Genomic DNA, 23,228 nt, shown 5'->3' with positions numbered 1-23,228 from the left:
TTTATGACCCCTAGATCCCTTTCTGCAGTACTCCTTCCTAGGCAGTAATTTCCCATTTTGTATGTGTGCAACTGATTGTTCCTTCCTAAATGGAGTACTTTGCATTTATCCTTATTGAATTTCATCCTATTTACTTCAGACTATTTCTCCAGTTTGTCCAGATCATTTTGAGTATTAATCCTATCTTCCAAAGCACTTGCAACCCCTCCCAGCTTGGTATTGTCCACAAACTTTGTAAGTGTACTCTCTATGCCATTATCTAAATCATTGATGAAGATACTGAACACAACCAGACCCAGAACCGATCCCTGCGGGACCCCGCTTGTTATGCCCTTCCAGCATTACTGTGAACCACTGATAACTACTCTCTGGGAACAATTTTCCAACCAGTTTTGCACCCACCTTATAGAAGCTCCATCTAGGTTGTATTTCCTTGGTTTGTTTGTGAGAATCTAGGGTTGGCCTTTAAAAAATGGCACCAACCCCTGGGGCACTCCACTTGAAACCAGCTGCCAACTAGACATTGAGCCATTGATCACTACCCGAACTTGTATTATGGCACCCTTTCTTCGATTTCAGCCCTGGGTGCTGGGGCTTGGGCTGTTAGCCCCAGGCGATGAATTTAATTATAAACATTATTTTTTAAGGCAAGCTGGCAGGCCACCCACGAAGCCTTGGCAGGCCACATTTGGCCCAAGGGTTGTCCACTGAACATCACTGGCTTAATCTGCAGCAAGAAAGATTTATGTTCGCTACTAGGAAAATCTTTCTAACTATAAAGATAGTTAAGTACTGGAACAAGCTTCCTAGGGAGGTTGTGGAATCCATGTAATTGGAGTATTTTAGGAACAGATTGGACAGTTTTACTTGGTCCTGCCTCAGTGCAGGGGGCTGGACTTGATGACTTCTGAAGGTCCCTTCCAGTCCTACATTTCTGAGAATTTATGAAGGGAAACCCTCTGGTGACTCCCCTCTATTGAGCCTGCCCTTCACTAGCTACCCCTCTAGCCTCCTCACTGATTCACTCTGTCCCTCCCTTTTTCCCCACTAATCCAGCCCTATAGACCCCACGAGGTCCCCACAGTCCCAAACCTCCCAATAGTAACAGTTTGTAGTGCTGTCTTTACTCTCTGGAAGATGTGCCAGGCTCTATGCACTGACTGGCTTTCAGCCTTATGTTGTTGTCTTTCGGGACCAAAGAGGACACTGACAACAGTATTACATCTTGTGAGTGTGTGTGGGTAAAAAGGCCAGTGGACGAATGGCAGTCCTTTCCTAACTGAATGCATACGTAGCTCGATATTAAGGAAGGAATTAGTCTGTGCCCACTGAACCGTCTGGTGTTTACGACTCAGCCTTTGTGCCTCAAGATCCATATGGTGATTCACCGCGAACCGAGTGACTGGACTGTTGACGGCGCTTGCCAGCATGACCCGCTGCTGCTGACTCCCAACAGCAAAGCTGCACTAGGTCAAGTTGTGCTTCAGTGTGTACTTGACGAGTCTGGGTGTTTTTCGGGCCCCCTGGCACTTGGCTACCGTCAGTTCACCCTGCAGCAACTCTGCTTTGGCCTTCTGGTGTCGGCCGGCCGCACCACGACGATCCCAGCACCAGGCTGGTGTCCTGCGCCTGCGGTCCGCCCCTGCCAGCGGCTGGGCTCCAGAACCGGCTTGTTGGTAGCGTCACCTGCGCCGGGGTGCGGGGCGTGGGGGCAGGGGTGGTGAGTGGCACTCAGCTCCGAGCCGATGGGAGACCTGTGGCAGGGCCCGGCCACACAGACCTCCCTCTCCCCGCGGCTGCAGCTTAGCACCTCCCGCGGCCAGGCCGACTGTCAGACCGAAGCAGCTATGTCTGCTGATTGGCTGTTGTGTTGTTATTGGGCGGATCCCCTCAATCCCTCTTGTGATTGGCGATTTCATGCCTCGTGTGACTGTAACCCTAGCAACGTCTCAAACTCCTCATTGTGATTGGCAGGTGGCTGTGTCCGTCGCTCCGCGCCGGTGACCGGCTAGTCCAATTCGGAGGCGGGAGGGGAGGTGAAGCCGGAAGTCGCTGGGGTGTGTTCCGGTGCTGATGTGGCCGGGGGCGGCGCTTGGCAGCTAAGGTCGGAACCGGGGGCGCTACCGGAGTTGGGTGAACGCGGGGGAGACCGGGCTCCCGGCGCAGGTGAGCGGGGGCTGGGCTTGGGGTAAGGGCGGGCGGGGCCCTGAGCAGAGAGTCCGACCTTAGGCGGGCCCCGAGGCCTGCACGGACCGCCAGTGAGAGGAGCCTGCCCCGGGCCCCCGCCGGCCGGCCGAGGGGGGTGGGGGGGCGGCTCTGCCCCGGGCCCCCGCCGGCCGGCCGAGGGGGGTGGGGGGGCGGCTCTGCCCCGGGCCCCCGCCGGCCGGCCGAGGGGGGTGGGGGGGCGGCTCTGCCCCGGGCCCCCGCCGGCCGGCCGAGGGGGGTGGGGGGGCGGCTCTGCCCCGGGCCCCCGCCGGCCGGCCGAGGGGGGTGGGGGGGCGGCTCTGCCCCGGGCCCCCGCCGGCCGGCCGAGGGGGGTGGGGGGGCGGCTCTGCCCAATAGGAACCATTTCCCCAAGCAGCTTTGGGTCACTGCTGAAATAATGACCTTTGTTCCGTCTCTCCGTGTTTCCGGTTCTCTGAGCCTCCGCGGGGCGCTGCCTGATCCCGGGGCACTGCTGCTTCTCGCTTCGCGGCAGGGAAGAGCCTGGAGGCGTGTAAAAAGGTAGCTGGAGAGGAGGAGCCGCGGGCTCACTGCTACCTAGGAGAAGAAACAGGAGCGGCTTTCAGCGACGCAAACTGACCGTCTGCAAGGGGGAAGGGAACTGAGTAGCAAGGAAAAGTGTTTGAACGGTGTGGGGGGAAAGAGTAAGAAAGAAAGAGTACCAAAGTTTGGCATAGGTCATGAGGATTGAAAGGAAGAGCAAATGTAGGAAATTTTTTTTGCTTTTATTGAAAAAAGCTAATCTAAACCCCACTTTTAAATCACACATTTTTTTTTACTGTCACTGTGTAAACAATTGCTGTAGATGTTATAAAATCGTGAATGGGAAGGGAAGTGTTGAGTCACAAGTAGTCTATTAAACTGTGGTACCTGCTATGATACTAAACTGTGATACTGAACTGTGGTACCTGCTTGATACTAAACTGGGAGGAGTGGTAGATACGCTGGAGGGTAGGGATAGGATACAGAAGGACCTAGACAAATTGGAGGATTGGGCCAAAAGAAATCTGATGAGGTTCAATAAGGATAAGTGCAGGGTCCTGCACTTAGGACGGAAGAATCCCATGCACCGCTACAGACTAGGGGCCGAATGGCTAGGCAGCAGTTCTGCGGAAAAGGACCTAGGGGTGACAGTGGACGAGAAGCTGGATATGAGTCAGCAGTGTGCCCTTGTTGCCAAGAAGGCCAATGGCATTTTGGGATGTATAAGTAGGGGCATAGCGAGCAGATCGAGGGACGTGATCGTTCCCCTCTATTCGACATTGGTGAGGCCTCATCTGGAGTACTGTGTCCAGTTTTGGGCCCCACACTTCAAGAAGGATGTGGATAAATTGGAGAGAGTCCAGCGAAGGGCAACAAAAATGATTAGGGGACTGGAACACATGAGTTATGAGGAGAGGCTGAGGGAGCTGGGATTGTTTAGCCTGCAGAAGAGAAGAATGAGGGGGGATTTGATAGCTGCTTTCAACTACCTGAAAGGGGGTTCCAAAGAGGATGGCTCTAGACTGTTCTCAATGGTAGCAGATGACAGAACGAGGAGTAATGGTCTCAAGTTGCAGTGGGGGAGGTTTAGATTGGATATTAGGAAAAACTTTTTCACTAGGAGGGTGGTGAAACACTGGAAGGCGTTACGTAGGGAGGTGGTGGAATCTCCTTCCTTAGAGGTTTTTAAGGTCAGGCTTGACAAAGCCCTGGCTGGGATGATTTAACTGGGAATTGGTCCTGCTTCGAGCAGGGGGTTGGACTAGATGACCTTCTGGGGTCCCTTCCAACCCTGATATTCTATGATTCTATGATAAAGTCTGAGAACCTTTGACCTCAGAGTTTAGAGAGAGATTTTCTAGCAGCCAAATTGCATTTTGAAATTACTATAATTCCAGTACAGTTGAATTTAATCTAACTAAAATCTCCTGCTGTGTTTGTTCAGTTGAAGCTGCAAGTGCTCTAATTAGAAGCAATTCAGACAATTTAGTTCCAGAGGAAGAATTTTTTTGGGGTCTTTTCTGATCCTTCACCATTTGCTGCACTCACCAACCCCAGACACAGGGATCAGCTTTGCACCTATCATTTACAAGAATGTAGTTACCCTCTTCTCCCCCCCCCCTCCCCAAAGTGCATGCTGCCTTCCTTTGAAATGATAAAGCCTGAAATGTTGAACCCGGACAAAAGATGTGAGGCGATGCTGATAGGAAGAAGGAAGTAATATGAAAAACTCTTCTCAACAATCTAATCCTCAAAGGCATCTGCTCTCATATTGTTAAATCAGTTCTTAGCCTGAAATCCTACTGGATTCCACACAGCGCCCTGGTATCAGCTTTCAACATATCAAAGACTACCTATGGGCCTTGCAGGCTTATTGGGGACACCTAACCTTTGCCCATCATAAGAGGAGAATTTCAGCCAGTGGGACAAGTGCAGTTTCAATATTGAACCTAAGCTGGACTTTGTATTGAGGCAGGTCAAGGAAATCTGAGGGCTCCAGATAATGTAAGAGTTACCTTCCCATCACTTCTCATAATCTTACCCAAAAAGAGCATGTTATTGACAGGGCAATCATGAGATCACACTGGCTAGGTAGATGGTGAGCTGCAACTACTGTTCAACCTTGACTTGATACTGCACAATATTTTGATTAGAAAAAAATAGAATGATAAAATTAACATGGCACACGTTAAATGGATTAAAAACTGACTAACTGATAGGTCTCAAAATGTAATTGTAGATGGAGAATTATTATCAAGCAGTTGTGTTCTGAGTGGGGTCCCATGTGGATCGGTTCTTGGCCTTGTGCTTTTAAACATTTTTATCAGTGAGTTGGAAGAAAACATAAAATCATCTCTGATTAAAAGTTTGCAGATGACACAAATTAGGGGAGTGGTAAATAATGAAGAGGACTGATTCAACGCGATCTAGCTTGCTTGGAAAACTGGAAGTAAGCAAACAATATGCGTTTTAATACAGCTAAATGTAAATGTGTACGTCTAAGAACAGAATGGCAAAGCGTCCTGTGGCACCCTATAGATTTACACTTACACTTATAGACTAACAAATGTATAAGCTTATGCTCCAATACGTCTGTTAGTCTATAAGGTGCCACAGGACTCGTTGCTGCTTTTACAGATCCAGACTAACACGGCTAGCCCTCTGATATCTGATACAAGAACAGAATGTAGGCCACACTTACAGGATGGGGGACTCTCTCCTGGAAAGCAGTGGCTGAAAAACATTATGGTGTCATGGTGGATAATCAACTGAACATGACCTCCCACTGCAATGTTGTGGTCAAAAGGGCTAATGCAATCCTCAGATGCATAAACAGGAGACTCTTTAGTAGGAGTATAGAGCGGTTATTTTACCTCTGTATTTGGCACTGGCATAACTGCTGGAATGCTGTGTGCAGTTCTGGTGCCCACAATTCAAGAAGGATGTTGATATATAGGAGAGGGGTTAGAGAAGAGCCACAAAAATGTTTAAAGGATTAGAAAACATGCCTTATAGTGATAGATTCAAAGAGCTCAATCTGTTTAGCTTAACAAAGAGAAGATTAAGGGGTAACTTGCTTATAGTCTGTAAGTGTCTACTTGGGCAACAAATATTTAATAATGGGGGTCTTCAGTTTAGCAGAGAATGGTATAACACGATCCTATAGCTGGAAGTTGAAGCTAGACACACTGAGACTGGAAATAAGGTGTAAATTTTTAATGATGAGAGTAATTAACCATTGGAACAATTTACCAAGAGTTGGAGTGGATTATCCATCACTGACAATTTAAAAATTATAATTGGATGTTTGTCTAAAACACATGCTCTAGCAAATATTTTGGGGAAGTTCTCTGGCCTGTGTTATGCAGGAAGTCTGACAAGACGATCACAATGGTCCCTTTTGGCCTTGGAATCTATGAATCTAAGAAACTGTAACTTGATTGTTTCACAGTTGCCCTATCTTCCTTCCTTCTCCTTCCTTCCTTCAGTCTGTTTGTATCATCCACCTATTGTGTCTTGCCTTAAACCTAGATAATAAACTTAGTTTTTGTGCAAATCCTTCTACTTCACATCTGTGCAGCATCTTGCATATTGAGGCCTCTAGGTGCTTCTGTAATACCAGTAATCTCAAGCAAAGGCCTAACTACTATGCATTTGAGATAAACTAGCACCTTGCCCTCCATTAAAAATATGCACCAAATCCAGTGCATGTGAGGGCATTGTATCTGAATTTCTTCCAGCTATCAATTTATTAAGCAATGATTGTTACTTTTTCTGTGAATCTAACTCAAAACTTACCCACCTCCTTAAGTTCTCAGTAACTTCCACTTTGAAAGTGTGTGAGAGAGTTCCTGTTCTCTCCATTCCCTTCTTCTATTTAACAGATTAAATTAAAACACTACACTCTATTTTTGAAGCACTTGTAGGAGAAGAAGGTGATCAGGAACAGTCAACATGGATTCACCAAGGGCAAGTCATGCCTGACCAACCTGATTGCCTTCTATGATGAGATAACTAGCTCTGTGGATATGGGGAGAGCAGTGGGCATGCTATATCTTGACTTTAGCAAAGCTTTTGATATAGTCTCCCACAGTATTCTTGCCAGCAACTTTAAAAAGTATGATTGGATTAATGGAGTAACAAGAAGGGTTTCTTCAGGTATGTTGGCAACAAGAAGAAAGCCAAGGAAAGTGTGGGCCCCTTACTGAATGAGGGAGGCAACCTAGTGACAGAGGATGTGGAAAAAGCTAATGTACTCAATGCTTTCTTTGCCTCTGTTTTCACTAACAAGGTCAGCTCCCAGACTGCTGCGCTGGGCATCACAAAATGGGGAAGAGATGGCCAGCCCTCTGTGGAGATAGAGGTGGTTAGGGACTATTTAGAAAAGCTGGACGTGCACAAGTCCATGGGGCCGGACGAGTTGCATCCGAGAGTGCTGAAGGAATTGGCGGCTGTGATTGCAGAGCCATTGGCCATTATCTTTGAAAACTCGTGGCGAACGGGGGAAATCCCGGATGCCTGGAAAAAGGCTAATGTAGTGCCAATTTTAAAAAAGGGAAGAAGGAGGATCCAGGGAACTACAGGCCAGTCAGCCTCACCTCAGTCCCTGGGAAAAATCATGGAGCAGGTCCTCAAAGAATCAATCCTGAAGCACTTGCATGAGAGGAAAGTGATCAGGAACAGCCAGCATGGATTCACCAAGGGAAGGTCATGCCTGACTAATCTAATCGCCTTTTATGATGAGATTACTGGTTCTGTGGATGAAGGGAAAGCAGTGGATGTATTGTTTCTTGACTTTAGCAAAGCTTTTGACACGGTCTCCCACAGTATTCTTTCAGCAAGTTAAGGAAGTATGGGCTGGATGAATGCACTATAAGGTGGGTAGAAAGCTGGCTAGATTGTCGGGCTCAACGGGTAGTGATCAATGGCTCCATGTCTAGTTGGCAGCCGGTATCAAGTGGAGTGCCCCAGGGGTCGGTCCTGGGGCCGGTTTTATTCAATATCTTCATAAATGATCTGGAGGATGGTGTGGATTGCACTCTCAGCAAATTTGCGGATGATACTAAACTGGGAGGAGTGGTAGATACGCTGGAGGGGAGGGATAGGATACAGAAGGACCTAGACAAATTGGAGGATTGGGCCAAAAGAAATCTGATGAGGTTCAATAAGGATAAGTGCAGGGTCCTGCACTTAGGATGGAAGAATCCAATGCACCGCTACAGACTAGGGACCGAATGGCTAGGCAGCAGTTCTGCGGAAAAGGACCTAGGGGTTACAGTGGCCGAGAAGCTGGATATGAGTCAGCAGTGTGCCCTTGTTGCCAAGAAGGCCAATGGCATTTTGGGATGTATAAGTAGGGGCATAGCGAGCAGATCGAGGGACGTGATCGTTCCCCTCTATTCGACATTGGTGAGGCCTCATCAGGAGTACTGTGTCCAGTTTTGGGCCCCACACTACAAGAAGGATGTGGATAAATTGGAGATAGTCCAGCGAAGGGCAACAAAAATTATTAGGGGTCTAGAACACATGAGTTATGAGGAGAGGCTGAGGGAGCTGGGATTGTTTAGCCTGCAGAAGAGAAGAATGAGGGGGGATTTGATAGCTGCTTTCAACTACCTGAAAGGGGGTTCCAAAGAGGATGGCTCTAGACTGTTCTCAATGGTAGCAGATGACAGAACGAGGAGTAATGGTCTCAAGTTGCAGTGGGGGAGGTTTAGATTGGATATTAGGAAAAACTTTTTCACTAGGAGGGTGGTGAAACACTGGAAGGCGTTACGTAGGGAGGTGGTGGAATCTCCTTCCTTAGAAGTTTTTAAGGTCAGGCTTGACAAAGCCCTGGCTGGGATGATTTAACTGGGAATTGGTCCTGCTTCGAGCAGGGGGTTGGACTAGATGACCTTCAGGGGTCCCTTCCAACCCTGATATTCTATGACTATAAGGTGGATAGAAACCTGGCTAGATCGTCAGGCTCAATGGGTAGTGATCAACGGCTCAATGTCTAGTTGGCAGCCGGTATCAAGTGGAGTGCCCCAGGGGTTGGTCCTGGAGCCAGTTTTGTTCAAAATCTTCATTAATAGATCTGGATGATGGGATGGATTCCACCAACTTGCTGAGGGTGCATGATACTAAGCTGCGGGGAGCGGAAGATAAGCTGGAGGGTAGGGATAGGGTTCAGAGTGATCTAGACAAATTGGAGGTTTGGACCAAAAGAAATCTGATGAGGTTCAACAAGGACAAGTGCAGAGTCCTGCACCTAGGACAGAAGAATCCCATGCACTGCTACAGGCTGGGGACCAACTGGCTAAGCGGCAGTTCTGCAGAAAAGGACCTGGGGATTACAGTGGGTTAGAAGCTGGATGTGTGCCCTTGTTGCCAAGAAGGCTAACAACATATTGGGCTGCATTAGCAGGAGCATTGCCAGCAGATCGAGGGAAGTGATTATTCCCCTCTATTTGGCACTGGTGAGGTCACATCTGGAGTATTGTCCAGTTTTGGGGCCCCCCACTACAGAAAGGATGTGGACAAATTGGAGAGAGTCTAGTGGAGGGCAACAAAAATGATTTGGGGTCTGGGGCACATGACTTATGAGGAGAGGCTGAGGGAACTGGGCTTATTTAGTCTGCAGAAGAGAAGAGTGTATGTGTGGGGATTTGATAGCAGCCTTCCACTACCTGAAGGGGGGTTCCAAAGAGGATGGAGCTTGGCTGTTCTCAGTGGTGGCAGAGGACAGAACAAGAAGCAATGGGCTCAAGTTGCAGCGGGAGAGGTCTAGGTTGGGTATTAGGAAAAACTATTGCACTAGGAGGGTGGTGAAGGACTGGAATGGATTACCTAGGGAGGTGGTGGAATCTCCATCCTTAGAGGTTTTTAAGGCCCAGCTTGAGAAAGCCCTGGCTGGGATGATTTAGTTGGGGTTGGTCCTGCTTTAAGCAGGGGTTTGGACTAGATGACCTCCTGAGGTCTCTTCCAACCCTAATCTTCTATGATTCTATTCTACTGGAATACCAAAGGTGTTCTATCATCTCAAGTATTTCCTTTCCTTTCAAATATGGTACCTAAATGCTTCCTCCCACCCTCCATATTGCTCTCCAGTATCTCAGTTCTCTGCTTGCTAAATCTTTCCAGAACCACAGACATTCTCAAAGCAGCTTAATTCTATTTTGTAAAAAAAAGTTCTCATAGATATTAAGGTCAGAAGGGACCATTATGATCATCTAGTCTGACCTCCTGCACAATGCAGGCCACAGAATCTTACCCACCCACTCCTGCAATAAACCTCTCACCTATGTCTGAGCTATTGAAGTCCTCAAATCATGGTTTAAAGAGAATCCTCCAGCAAGTGACCAATGCCCCATGCTACAGAGGAAGGTGAAAACCCCCCAGGGCCTCTTCCAATCTGCCCCAGAGGAAAATTCCCTCCGTACCACAAATATGGCGATCAGCTGAACCCTGAGCATGTGGGCAAGATTCACCAGCCATGAGATTTCTCTTGGTTTGTGGTTTCCAAGTTATCACAGTCATGAAACAAGAATATCAGTCTTCTGTCAAAGAGATTTAATAGCAGGTAATGCAGCTATCTGATAACACTCATGTTTTGGCCACAGCATTGCACTGGGAACTCATGTTCAGCTGATTATTCACCAGGACCCCCAAATCTTTTTCAGAGTTACTGATTCCCAGGTTAGAGTCACTCATCCTGTAAGTATAGCCTACGTTCTTTTTTCCTAGATGAATACATTTACTTTTGGCTGTTATTAAAACTTACATTGTTTACCAAGTGATCTGCACTGGTCTGTATCAGCAACCTGTCCTCTTCTTTATTTACCACTCCATCAATCTTTGTGTCCTCTGCAAACTTTATCAGTGATGACTTTGTTTTCTTCCAGGTCACTGATCAAAATGTTAAATAGTGAAGGGCAGAGCCCTTCTAAGCATTTTAGTGCCCAGGGCGAGCAAGCATATTTGCACCCCCTGCCATGTTTTCATCATTTTCCCACCTCCGAGCCTTTGCGTCTTGGGCGACTGTCCTACTCACCCTGCCCTGGTTACGGCTCTGGTGTAGGGCCAAGAATCAATCCATGCGGGACCACACTAGAAACACACTCTCTCATTGATGATTCCCCATTTACAGTTACATTTGGGGACATGTCAGCCAGTCTGTAATATGTATAATATAAGCCATGTTAATTTTGTATGGTTTTAGTTTCTTCATAGAAATATCAAGCAGTACCATGTCAGTCTTACTGAAGTCTAAGTGTTATATCAACACTCTACCTTTTATCAACCAAACTTGTAATCTCATAGAAAAAAACTCAAGTTTGACAGCATCTATTTTCCATAAACCTGTGATGATTGGCATTAATTATATAACACTCCTTTAATTCTTATGTAATCAAGTCTTGTATTAGCTGTTCCATTATTTTGTCTGGGATTGATGTCCGGCTTACAGACATATAATCAATCACTCAGGTCATCCTGTTTAGCCTCTTTAACTATTGGAGCATCTCTAGTTTTCTTCCAGTCTTCTAAAACTTCCCCTGCGTTCCAAGTGTTATTGAAAATATAGCACCTCGGCCAGCTTTTTAAAAATTCTTGGATGCCAGTTATCTGGACCTGCAGATCTAAAAATGTCTAGCTTTAGTAGCTGCTGTTTAACATCTTCCCAAGTTATTATTGGAATAGAAAGTGTTTCTGCATCATATATGATTAAATATTTTTCTGCAGATACCAAGCAGAAATATATATTGAACACTTGTGCCTTTTTTGCAGTACTATTGACAATGTTACCTGTGACGGGTGCCACCTGGAACTGGGGTACCACTGAGCCCCCCGACCCACCAGCCTGGGGTCCCTCTCACCCTGCGCTGCTGTGATAAATTGCCACGTTCTCCAAGCTTGCTCTTTCACTAGCATTCACACAGGTAGGGGACACACCCAGCTGCTGTACTTACAGGCTGCTGTGATCAGCTCTGCATGGGACTAAGGAATTGCCCAGCTGCTCAAGAGCACACCCCCTTCTGGGGTGTAAACCCAAAATTATACTGTCTTGCACTGCACAGAGATATGTACAGCATAAGCTCATGAAATTTGCCCCCTCCCTCAATGTGGAGAGGGCATATACAACAGCTTTTTGTCCCAAGTTATGACTCCCACACACTGGTTTGTGATGAAACAAAAAAATTAACTACAAAAGATAGATTTTAAGTGATTATAAGGAATAGCAGATTACCTTGCAAATAAACAAAAATGCAATCTAAGCTTAATATACTAAAGAGATTGGATATAAGTAGCAAAGTCTCACCCTAATTGTTGATTCAAGCAGGCTGCAGGCTCTTAAGAGGCAAGCAAGTTCAGCTTGCAGCTTAAAAACCTCAGGTGTTCCTTTCACAGGCTAAAATTTCCTTTTAACCTGGGTCCAGCACTCCCCCCCCCCCCCCCCCCCCAGTCCAGTCCAGTCCTTGTTCCTCAGATGTTTTCAAGAGTCTCCTTTGGACGGGGAGGCAGTGAAGAACCACGATGATGTCACTGCCTGCCTTAAATAGCGTTTGCTTATGGCGAGAACCCTTTGTCTCCAAGCTTGGTTCCCACATCTTTCAGTGGAAAAACACTGGTATTCCAAGTACTGGAGTCCAGTACCAGGTGATCTGTAGTCTCATAGCAGCCATGACTTGGAGGTTGTTTGTAGCATCCTCAGGAAGGCTCCCCGGTGGGAGATTAGCTTCTTCTAAGACAGGTTTCAGAGTAGCAGCCGTGTTAGTCTGTATCCCCAAAAAGAAAAGGAGTATTTGTGGCACCTTAGAAACTAATAAATTTATTTGAGCATAAGCTTTCGTGAGCTACAGCTCACTTCATCGGATGTAGCTCACGAAAGCTTATGCTGAAATAAATTTGTTAGTCTCTAAGGTGCCACACGTACTTCTTTTCTTCTTCTAAGACTTATTGTTCTCCCTAATGGTCCATTGACTTGAATGGGCCCTTCCCAGCCAGCTATCTAGACTGACAGGCTTTTGCCTAGTGGGCGTTGCCCTGGAGTAACTACATGAAATACAGATACACAGTCAGCATTCCTAACTTCAGATACAAAAATAGTACATGCATACAAATAAGATAATAATATTCAGTAAATCATAACCTTTTCAATGATATCTCACATGACCTATCCTGTATAAAATACATCATAGTTATGCCATAATCATATAATAATATTTCTATGAAGAATATGGGATGCACTGTCACGCTGCAATTTTTATCTAGTAATGAACCAATTCCATTGTTAGGGTTCATTGATAAAAATGAATTGCTGCACTGAGTAGAATTTGCTGAGTGTTTGTCGGGGAAAAATAGTCCAGTGAAAGGAGTGTTCAGTTTGAACAATGTTTGGAGTGAAGAAAAATGTTTGGTCCCATTGGATTTAGGTCTTAAGTTACTTAAGCACGTTTGAAAATTTTATCCCATGTTAAAATCCTCCAGTCCAAGACACATGCCTTTATCGCTGACTAAGAAGCTGGCAGTAGTGACACCATAAGAATTTTTTTTTAAATTTACTTTGTCTTTTGTATATTTCAACCCCCTAAAAATGTTACCATAAGTGTCCCTTTTATTTCTTTTGAAAATATGGTCACTTTACTCAGTAAGTATTTCCAGAACTGCATTATCAGGCCTTTTGATACAGTAATAATGTGACAATAATAAGAAACCATGTGAGTTGCTCCTTTCCTTCACCCCTACGTTAACAGAAGACTTTAGGTGATAGAAATGTTTCCTCTTTGCAGTGGCCATCTGTTTCTGTGGCACGGTTATCTACTTTGAAGGTATGGATCTAAATTAATGGTTGACATAAATGTTGACATTGACTTGATTATACCAGTGGAGAATTTGGCCAATGATCTCAAAGGAATGCTTCTCTTATATGTGCTCTCTGCCACAGAGTGCAGCAGAGAACTCTAAAATCTGCCATCCTGGAAGATGATCAGTTTAAACAACAAGAAATACCTCATCATCCACAAGAATCTCTCAAATGTTGTTCATTATAATAAAGTACCCAGAAGTATGCTGAGCAGTTTACGGTAAACCTAGGGAGAGACTGCCCTTGCGCCTGCCCCAAACAACTGATAGTCTAAATGTAAACTGGGATAAAGCAAGTGAGGAGCCTACCAGTGGGAGGAGGAGTATAATTAACCAACATAATTATACTGTGACTCAGGGCTGGTCTGTGCTGAAAACATACATCAACATAGCTCTGCTCTTAGGGGTGTGAAATCCACACTCATAAGAGACATAGCTATGCTGACATAACCCCCAGTGTAGACAGCGTTAGGTTAATAGAAGAATTCTTCTGTCATCCTAACTACTGCCTTTTGGGGAGGTGGAGAACCCTTCCCATCGCTATAGTGAGTGTCTACACTGAAGTGCTACAGTGGTGCAGTGCAGCATTTTAAGTGTAGACATAACCTTAATTTAGGCACGTATTAGTAGTTTTAGTTAAACATTCATTCATTCATACTGGTTAAGGCACTAGACTGAGGTTCTGGAAATCTAAGTTCAGTTCCTGGCTCAGCTGCAAACTCCCTATGTGACCTTGGGCAAGGCACTTGGTCCCTGTGTCTCAGTTCTTCATATGTTACATGGGAATAACAGATACTTCCTTTGTTCCACCATTTGTCTACTTTGCCTTTTTAGATTGAAAGCTATTTGGGGTTAATTATTGGCTTTGCTATGTGTTTGCATTGCACTTAGTGCCACAGGGCCCTGATCTTTGTTGGGACATCTAGGTACATTTTTTTATTACTGAAAAAGATCAAGAGTAAGTGACTATTGTGAATATTACGGACTCACTTGTAGGTGTCACAGAAGTACTGAGATTTCAGGGAGAATTTAAATATATTTTAAAAGTGAACTCAAAAGACTTTAAACTTGCCTAGACCTGAGTTCGATCCCAGGTCTTTGTGTTTGTAGCACCCAAATATATGCCCTACCATAATGTTTCTCCTGTTACAGTGGATGCCTAATGAAGCAGTCTCAACCTTATCCATACTGCAGCCACCACTTCCTGGGGCTCCCCTTCAGTTTAGCAGTATGGGAAGAGCAAGGGGGTTGTGACCCCATAATGCCTGTTTGTAATCTGGAGAGGAGAGAGGAGGTGGGTGGGAACTGGGGAGGGGAGTAAGTTGGGGCTTGCAGGGCTGGTGTGGGCCTCTCCCCCGGCTCCAGAGCTCCCGTGCTGCCTGCCGGCAGGGGGGAGAGAGGGCCCCTTCTCCCGAAGCTCCCGTGCTGCCTGCTAGCAGGGAGAGGGTTGGGGGGAGTCCTCTGGCCCCAGCCCCGGGGCAGCCTGCCTTTACCCCAAACTCCTCATCCCTGGCCCCACCCCAGATCCTGCGCCCCCAGCCAGAGTCTTCCTCTCTCTCCCACATCCCAACCCTCTGCCCCAGCCCTGAGCCCCCTCCTGCACATTGAACCCCTCATCCCCGGCCCTCACCCCCGCAGCCCTCATCCCCACATTCCACACCCCAAACCTGTCATCCACAGCTCCACCCTAGAGCCCTCACCCCTGCGCTCCACCCTCTGCCCTACTCTGGGCCACCTCTCAATGCACCAAACCTTCAGCCCCACCCCATGTGGCTCTCACATTGAAGGTTTTTGCCAAAGTGGCCCCCACTTCACACATAGTGAGGAAAGCCGGCCTAACGTGCCCTGTAACCAAAGTATGATGCACATGACATTTTTCCTATTCAAAGACAGATGGTTGCAAGGTCGGGATATTCTATAGGCTAGAAGAGTGAAGCACGGTCATTTCGCCACTCTGAGAATAGGGATACTAACCCGTTCCTACTGGAGGCGTCCGTGTAAAGATCAGAGCACTGCGGTAATGTTTTCTCAACAACTTCAGTCACTAAATGCGTATGCTGCTATATTAGTGCTAGGTGGAAGTTTGTGCAGGGTATATGGCTTCGTTCCTGTAGGTCACAAGCCTGGAGGTCGTGAATGTGTGGATCACTGTAGCCAGCTTCTAGCAGTGCTGCAGCTGAAGCACTTGTAGTATGGGCATACTCTGCACTTCTTTAGTCTCTCCTGTAAGTCAGGTTTTTCAGATATTGCATCATTCTTGTAGTTCATTTTTTGTCTCACTTATACATTGGAAAGAATACCTCCCTACTCCTACTCTGTATTCCCCTGCTTATACAGCCAGGGTCTGAATTACCCCTCTTAGCCACAGCATAAAAGTTATTTACTTCTTGGGGTTTACTTTGGCATCTGCTTTATCAGTAGGGAAGAAATGTTCGTTGTTGCATGGTACTGGAGATCAGTAGGGAGATGCACTTCCTTTCCCTCGCTCTTTTGCCCCTTACCTAAAGTCTTTCTTTTTATGTTGTTTTGCTGCAGGCCTGAGATGCTGAGCCGCTTATCAGGGTTAGCAAACACTGTTCTGCAGGAGCTGTCGGGGGATGGAAGTGATGCACAAGTTGAGTCCTCTGCCACTGTGAGTATGCTCTCTCATTCCAGAACTATCATTGTTGCTGCTCAGAGCTGGTTCAGGGTATCCGAGGCACTAGAGTGTTGTGAATAACTGTCTCCTGATTCCTGTCACCTTGCACCTCACCCAACTTGTGGCCCTCACCTCTGCCACTCGCTTTGCATTTATGGCATCTTCCTTTCAGTCAGTGCTGCTGCAGTGCAGAACCGTATGATCTCTTCAGCCTATGAGATCAACTTGAGAGCTGGGAAAGGAGCTAGAGTTGAAGTGAGCTAGGGGTTTTTGGAAGAGTTTTGGAGAGCTGACCATCCTCCATAAGAGGAATGGGACTACTGAATCACATGGGGACCTGCTCTCATGTTGCACTCTGGCTGTAGGGGCAGTGGATGGCATAGGGAGCAGTGGTATCTCTGCTGTGTAAAGTCTTTCAAGTTTGCTGATGTCCTGTTACAGCAGAGATGCTCCTTTTAATATTCTTCGAGAGTATCTGGAACTTTCCACTTAGTCTAATGAACTAGACTTCGCCAGCTGAAATCAGGAGGAAAGTTTGTGAGGAGCTGCATTTAGGCTAGGCTGTAACACATAAAAACAGAGTTGCGGGTCTCCCTCTGGGCACTATGCTGTGGTCTTGGAATTAGTTTTAGTGAGGTACTTTTTCCAGAGTGTCTGTTTGACCTTCTCTAGGTGTCGGAGCCAGGAATGGAGAGCAGGGAGGAGATGCCCAAGGGTATACTGGAGCGTCTGGCCCACACAGAGCAGCTGGCTGTCCAGCTGAAGGATTTGGTCCGAGAGAAGGATGCCCAGCTCCAGCAGAAAGAAGTTGAACTCAAGGTACCATTCCTTCCACAAGGGGTCTGGGAGTAAGGCTGAAGGTATGTCTACACTGCAATTTGACATCCGGGTCTGGCCCGTACCAGCTGACTTGGACTCACGGGGCTTGGGCTAAGGAGCTAGTTAATTACAGTGTGGACATTTGGGCTCTGGCTGGAGCCTGAGCTCTGGGACACTTCCACGTTGCAGGGTCCTAGAGCCCGGGCTCCACTGGAAGCCCAAATGTCTACACTGCAATTAACCAGCCCCTTAGCCTGAGCCCTGTGAGCTGGAGTCAGCTGGCAAGGGCCAAAAAGGCGTTAAATTGCAATGTAGACATACCCTGAGATGCTGCTACTACTGTTTTCTGTGGAGTTCAGTCTCTGGCTTCTTTGGGGTCTCCTTTCTGATGCGGAGACACTTAAATCTGTTTGACATTCCTAACACTGCAAGCTGGCGGCTTCAGGGCAAATTAATTTCCTGTGGATGGTGCAATAGAACCTTGAGTACAGTCTTTGCATCTTTTCTTCCACAGGAGGAGAGGGAGGCTGCAGATGCTAAGTTGAAGAAGCTGAAGCTGCAGGCCAAAGCCAAGCTGGTAGCTCTGAATAAACGCATTGAAGAGCTGACAGAGCAGGGGTCAGTGTTGCCTGCAAAAAGCCTGCCAGAAGAGCAGCTGCATCACAGGAAGGTGGGAAAGATATGGCTTTAGGAAAAGCTCTAGCATGTACTGAGAATCTGGGTGCTAAGAGATGTTGGAATACGCCAGTGAGCTGCTAGGTTCCCTTTCCTCTCGGGGTAGGTTCCTGTGATTGTAGTATTCTTGCTTTTGGAGAGCAATTAAGTTCCTGATGTCTCCTGCTATTCATGATCCACTTTTTAAATGACCTCTTTTCTCTCTGAATACCCTGACCCTAGAGGCACAGTGCCTGCTATTAGAAACACTCCAACAGGAATATGGCTACTCTGTGGGAGCCAGAGTCTGGCCTGCTTCTTCATAGTGTGGATGCCCTCAGAGGGTTAGCTGTGATCTCTGCAAGCCACTTACCTGCCTGCTTCCCTTTGCATGCCTTATGTGCGCCCTATTGCTATTTCTACATGAATTGCCTATTCTTCTGGACAAAAGCAAGGGGACATCAATGAAATTGAAAGGCAATACATTTAAACTGATTAGAAGTATATTTTTACTAGCTCATATTTAGCTTATGGAACTCGTTGCCACAAGATTGAGGCCAAATGTTTAAGATTAATAAAGGATTATAGACATGTGTACAAGAATATCCACAGTTACATTAGACTGGATAAAAAATAGAGATAAATTAGCCAACCCCTAGCTGACAGGGGTTAGGTAGAAACTCCACAAAGGCCGATGTGTTTTTTCATATCTCATTGTGGGAAATTCAACATAGAATATCAGGGTTGAAAGGGACCTCAGGAGGTCTAGTCCAACCCCCTGCTCAAAGCAGGACCAATCCCTAATTAAATCATCCCAGCCAGGGCTTTGTCAAGCCTGACCTTAAAAACTTCTAAGGAAGGAGATTCCATCACCTCCCTAGGTAACGCATTCCAGTGCTTCACCACCCTCCTAGTGAAAAAGTTTTTCCTAATATCCAACCTAAATCTCCCCCACTGCAACTTGAGACCATTACTCCTTGTTCTGTCACCTGCTACCACTGAGAACAGTCTAGAGCCATCCTCCTTTCGAACCCCCTTTCAGGTAGTTGAAAGCAGCTATCAAATCCCCCGTCATTCTTCTCTTCTGTAGACTACACATCCCCAGTTCCCTCAGCCTCTCCTCATAAGTCATGTGTTCCAGTCCCCTAATCATTTTTGTTGCCCTCCGCTGGACTCTTTCCAATTTTTCCACATCCTTCTTGTAGTGTGGGGCCCCAAACTGGACACAGTACTCCAGATGAGGCCTCACCAATGTTGAATAGAGGGGAACGATCACGTCCCTCGATCTGCTGGCAATGCCCCTACGTATTCATCCCAAAATGCCATTGGCCTTCTTGGCAACAAGGGCATACTGACTCATATCCAGCTTCTCGTCCACTGTAACCCATAGGTCCTTTTCTGCAGAACTGCTGCCGAGCCATTCAGTCCCTAGTTTGTAGCGGTGCATGGGATTCTTCCGTCCTAAGTGCGGGATTCTTCCGTCCTAAGTGCAGGACTCTGCACTTGTCCTTGTTGAACCTCAACATATTTCTTTTGGCCCAATCCTCCAATTTGTCTAGGTCCCTCTGTATCCTATCCCTACCTTTCGGCGTATCTACCTTTCCTCCCAGTTTAGTGTCATCTGCAAACTTGCTGAGGTGCAATCCACATCATCCTCCAGATCATTTATGAAGATATTAAACAAAAACATGTAAGCATCATAGTTTCAGGGGTGGAAGACAGTAATTTTTCTTGGTAGAACCCAGATGTCAGCCAGTAATTTGGGAGTGCTTCCTGTTTTGAGATAACTATACCTTGATCTAAATAGGTTCTGAGGTCATAGGTACAGGAGTTTTAGCCCACAATATAGCTATTGTTATTGCTGAGTTAATAGTTTTTATACTTACGTGATCACCGTCTTGTCGCTGATCCAGGTTGCTTACTTGTGGGAGCATTCTCTGTCCCACCCCCGGTCTCCCCAGTACCAACACTGGTCTCCATGCTACCAGTACCATACTAGGCACCAGTCACCATTATCCGTCGTCTCGAAGCAGACCCAAGTATCCACAGCCCCTCCGTGGACTCCGGAAGTCAGTTCCTGTGGTACTGAGGGAAGGTTTAACCCCTCATCTAGAACCCAATGGCATAACTGGCATACTGGGCTGCATTAGTGAGAACATTGCCAGCAGATTGAGGGAAGTGATTATTCCCCTCTATTTGGCACTGGTGAGGCCACATCTGGAGTATTGCGTCCAGTTTTGGGCCCCACACTACAGAAAGGATGTGGACAAATTGGAGAGAGCGGAGGGCAACAAAAATGATCAGGGGGCTGGGGCACATGACTTACAAGGAGAGGCTGAGGGAACTGGGCTTATTTAGTCTGCAGAAGAGTAGAGTGTGTGTGGAGGGGATTTAATAGCAGCTTTCAACTACCTGAGGGGGGGATTCCAAAGAGGATGGAGCTCAGCTGTTCTCAGTGGTGGCAGATGACAGAACAAGAAGCAATGGTCTCAAGTTGCAGTGGGGGAGGTCTAGGTTGGGTATTAGGAAACGCTATTTCACTAGGAGGGTGGTGAGACACTGGAATGGGTTATCTAGGGAGGTAGTGGAATCTCCTTCCTTAGAGGTTTTTAAGGTCTAGCTTGACAAAGCTCTGGCTGGGATGATTTAGTTGGTGTTGGCCCTGCTTTTAGCAGGGGATTGGACTAGATGACCTCCTGAGGTCTCTTCCAACCCTAATCTTGTATGAATCTATGACTGGGTGACCAAGACCGCAGCACCAGCGCAGTGGCAGCCAGGTCAATGGCCTGTGCAGTGGCCTTGTTGGAACGCCTGGGGAGTTCTGGTCATGGCTATGCAGCCATCGCTCCACTTGTTGGCCTCTGCCTTGGAGCAGCAGCTGCAGGCACCAATGGCACTGGGCTCGGTATAGGAAGAATGCCCAGAGACCGAGGCTGAAGAGGTTGTAACCACTCCTAAGACACCCTCCCCTGCGGAGGAGGAGGACCAGGGCCTGCCACCTGCAGTGCAGTGCAGTCCTCGTCTTTGTCCCCAGACTAGGCGGTTGCAGGTCCCTCTAGGGCCAGTCTGCTGGATGACTTTAAGGACCACTGGGCCCAGCTTCGTTGAGCGGCCAAGAACTTGGGCCTGGAAGTGGAGGAGATGGCTGAGCCAACAGACGCCGTATTCAACGCCCTTTCAGCCTCTACCCTGACACACTACCGGTGCATGACGGGGTCCTCAAAATTGCCAAGTCCACCTGGCAAATCTCTTACTCCATCCCTCCCACCTCAAAAGAGGCCGAAAAGAAATACTTTGTACCAGCCAAAAGTTTTGATAATCTGTACACCCACCCTTGCCCCCAGCTCACTGGTGGTCTTGGTGGCCAACAGAAAAGAAAAGCAGGGTCAGTCCAGCTCAACCCCGAAAAATAAAGAGGCCAAATGACTGGACTTGTTTGGGAGAAAAATTTATTCCACCGCCAGTTTACAGTTTTGGGTGGCAAATCACTAGGCCCTCTTGGGCTGTTACAACTTTATGGGACTCCTTCCGTAAGTTTAAGGAGTCCCTTCTGCAGGACTTGGCCCAAGAGTTTGATACTCTGGTGCAGGAAGGCACTTCGATGACCCGGTGCTCCCTTCAAATGGCGTGGGATGCGGCAGACTCTACAGCCAAGGTGGTAGTATCCGCAGTGGTGATGAGGCGCAGCTCCTGGCTTCAAACCACCAGACTCTCCCAGGAGATGCAGACCTCCATCCAAGACCTCCCATTTGATGGGAATGGTCTGTTCTCTGACCAAACAGCTGTGAGGCTGCATTGGCTGAAGGACACTTCAATTCTGAAGCACTTAGGGGAGAGGAAAGTGATCAGGAACAGTCAGCATGGATTCACCAAGGGCAAGTCATGCCTGACTAATCTATTTGCCTTCTGTGACAAGATAACTGGCTCTGTGGATGAGGGGAAAGCGGTGGACGTGTTGTTCCTTGACTTTAGCAAAGCTTTTGACACAGTCTCCCACAGTATTCTTGCCAGCAAGTTAAAGAAGTATGGGCTGGATGAATGGATGATAAGGTGGATAGAAAGTTGGTTAGATTGTCGGGCTCAACGGGTAGCGATCAATGGCTCCATGTCTAATTGGCAGCCGGTATCAAGTGGAGTGCACCAAGGGTCGGTCCTCGGGCTGGTTTTGTTCAGTATCTTCATAAATGATCTGGAGGATGGTGTGGATTGCACCCTCAGCAAGTTTGCAGATGACACTAAACTGGGAGGAGAGGTAGATACGCTGGAGGGTAGGGATAGGATACAGAGGGCCATAGACAAATTAGAGGATTGGGCCAAAAGAAATCTGATGAGGCTCAACAAGGACAAGTGCAGAGTCCTGCACTTAGGACGGAAGAATCCCATGCACCGCTACAAACTAGGGACCGAATGGCTCGGCAGCAGTTCTGCAGAAAAGGACCTAGGGGTTACAGTGGACGAGAAGCTGGATATGAGTCAGCAGTGTGCCCTTGTTGCCAAGAAGGCCAATGGCATTTGGGATGTATATGTAGTGGCATTGCCAGCCGATCGAGGGACATGATCGTTCCCCTCTATTCCACATTGGTGAGGCCTCATCTGGAGTACTGTGTCCAGTTTTGGGCCCCACACTACAAGAATGACAGGTTTCAGAGTAACAGCCGTGTTAGTCTGTATTCGCAAAAAGAAAAGGAGTACTTGTGGCACCTAAGACACTAAGGTGCCACAAGTACTCCTTTTCTTTTTACACTACAGAAGGATGTGGAAAAATTGGAAAGAGTCCAGCGGAGGGCAACAAAAGTGATTAGGGGGCTGGAACACATGACTTATGAGGAGAGGCTGAGGGAACTGGGATTGTTTAGTCTGCGGAAGAGAAGAATGAGGGTGGATTTGATAGCTGCTTTCAACTACCTGAAAGTGGGTTCGAAAGAGGATGGCTCTAGACTGTTCTCAGTGGTGGCAGGTGACAGAACAAGGAGTAATGGTCTCAAGTTGCAGTGGGGGAGGTTTAGGTTGGATATTAGGAAAAACTTTTTCACTAGGAGGGTGGTGAAACACTGGAAGGCGTTACCTAGGGAGGTGGTGGAATCTCCTTCCTTAGAAGTTTTTAAGGTCAGGCTTTGCAAAGCCCTGGCTGGGATGATTTAGTTGGGGATCAGTCCTGACTGGCCTGTAGTTCCCAAGATCATCCTCCTTCCCTTTTTTAAAGATGGGCACTACATTAGCCTTTTTCCAGTCATCCGGGACTTCCCCCGATCGCCATGAGTTTTCAGAGATAATGGCCAATGGCTCTGCAGTCACATCCGCCAACTCCTTTAGCACTCTCGGATGCAGCGCATCCGGCCCCATGGACTTGTGCTTGTCCAGCTTTTCTAAATCGTCCCGAACCACTTTTCTCCACAGAGGGCTGGTCACCTCCTCCCCATGCTGTGCTGCCCAGTGTAGTTGTCTGGGAGCTGACCTTGTTCTTGCTGGGGCCCACCTGCCTGGGCATTCCCCCTGCAGGTGTCCTTTTCATCCATAGGCCCAACATATCCGTCGCCCCCTGGTTCTCCTCACCAGGCGGGTTGTC

The 23,228-nt window shown here is 47.3% G+C and overlaps 1 protein-coding gene across 4 annotated transcripts in view; it reads left to right on the top strand.

The window, feature by feature from the left end:
• Positions 1-2,537: 2,537 nt before the first annotated feature.
• The window catches only part of GOLGB1 (golgin B1), a 113,490-nt gene continuing 92,799 nt past the window's right edge, over positions 2,538-23,228 (top strand). For 3 of the 4 annotated variants that reach the window (XM_073329077.2, XM_073329078.2, XM_073329079.2), the window contains exons 1-4: positions 2,539-2,724; positions 16,087-16,183; positions 16,862-17,008; positions 17,523-17,678. In XM_073329077.2, the coding sequence (XP_073185178.2) occupies positions 2,603-2,724; positions 16,087-16,183; positions 16,862-17,008; positions 17,523-17,678 (522 nt within the window). In that variant the 5' untranslated portion in view covers positions 2,539-2,602. Of the gene's footprint in view, positions 2,725-16,086; positions 16,184-16,861; positions 17,009-17,522; positions 17,679-23,228 lie in introns of all 4 variants that reach the window. The other variant, XM_073329076.2, reaches the window with a different exon arrangement.

The sequence above is a fragment of the Lepidochelys kempii genome, chromosome 1, assembly GCF_965140285.1.
Source record: "Lepidochelys kempii isolate rLepKem1 chromosome 1, rLepKem1.hap1, whole genome shotgun sequence".
NCBI lineage: Eukaryota > Metazoa > Chordata > Testudines > Cheloniidae > Lepidochelys > Lepidochelys kempii.
The sequence above is the reverse complement of the archived record's forward strand: the minus strand, read 5'-3'. Positions and strand labels throughout refer to the sequence as shown.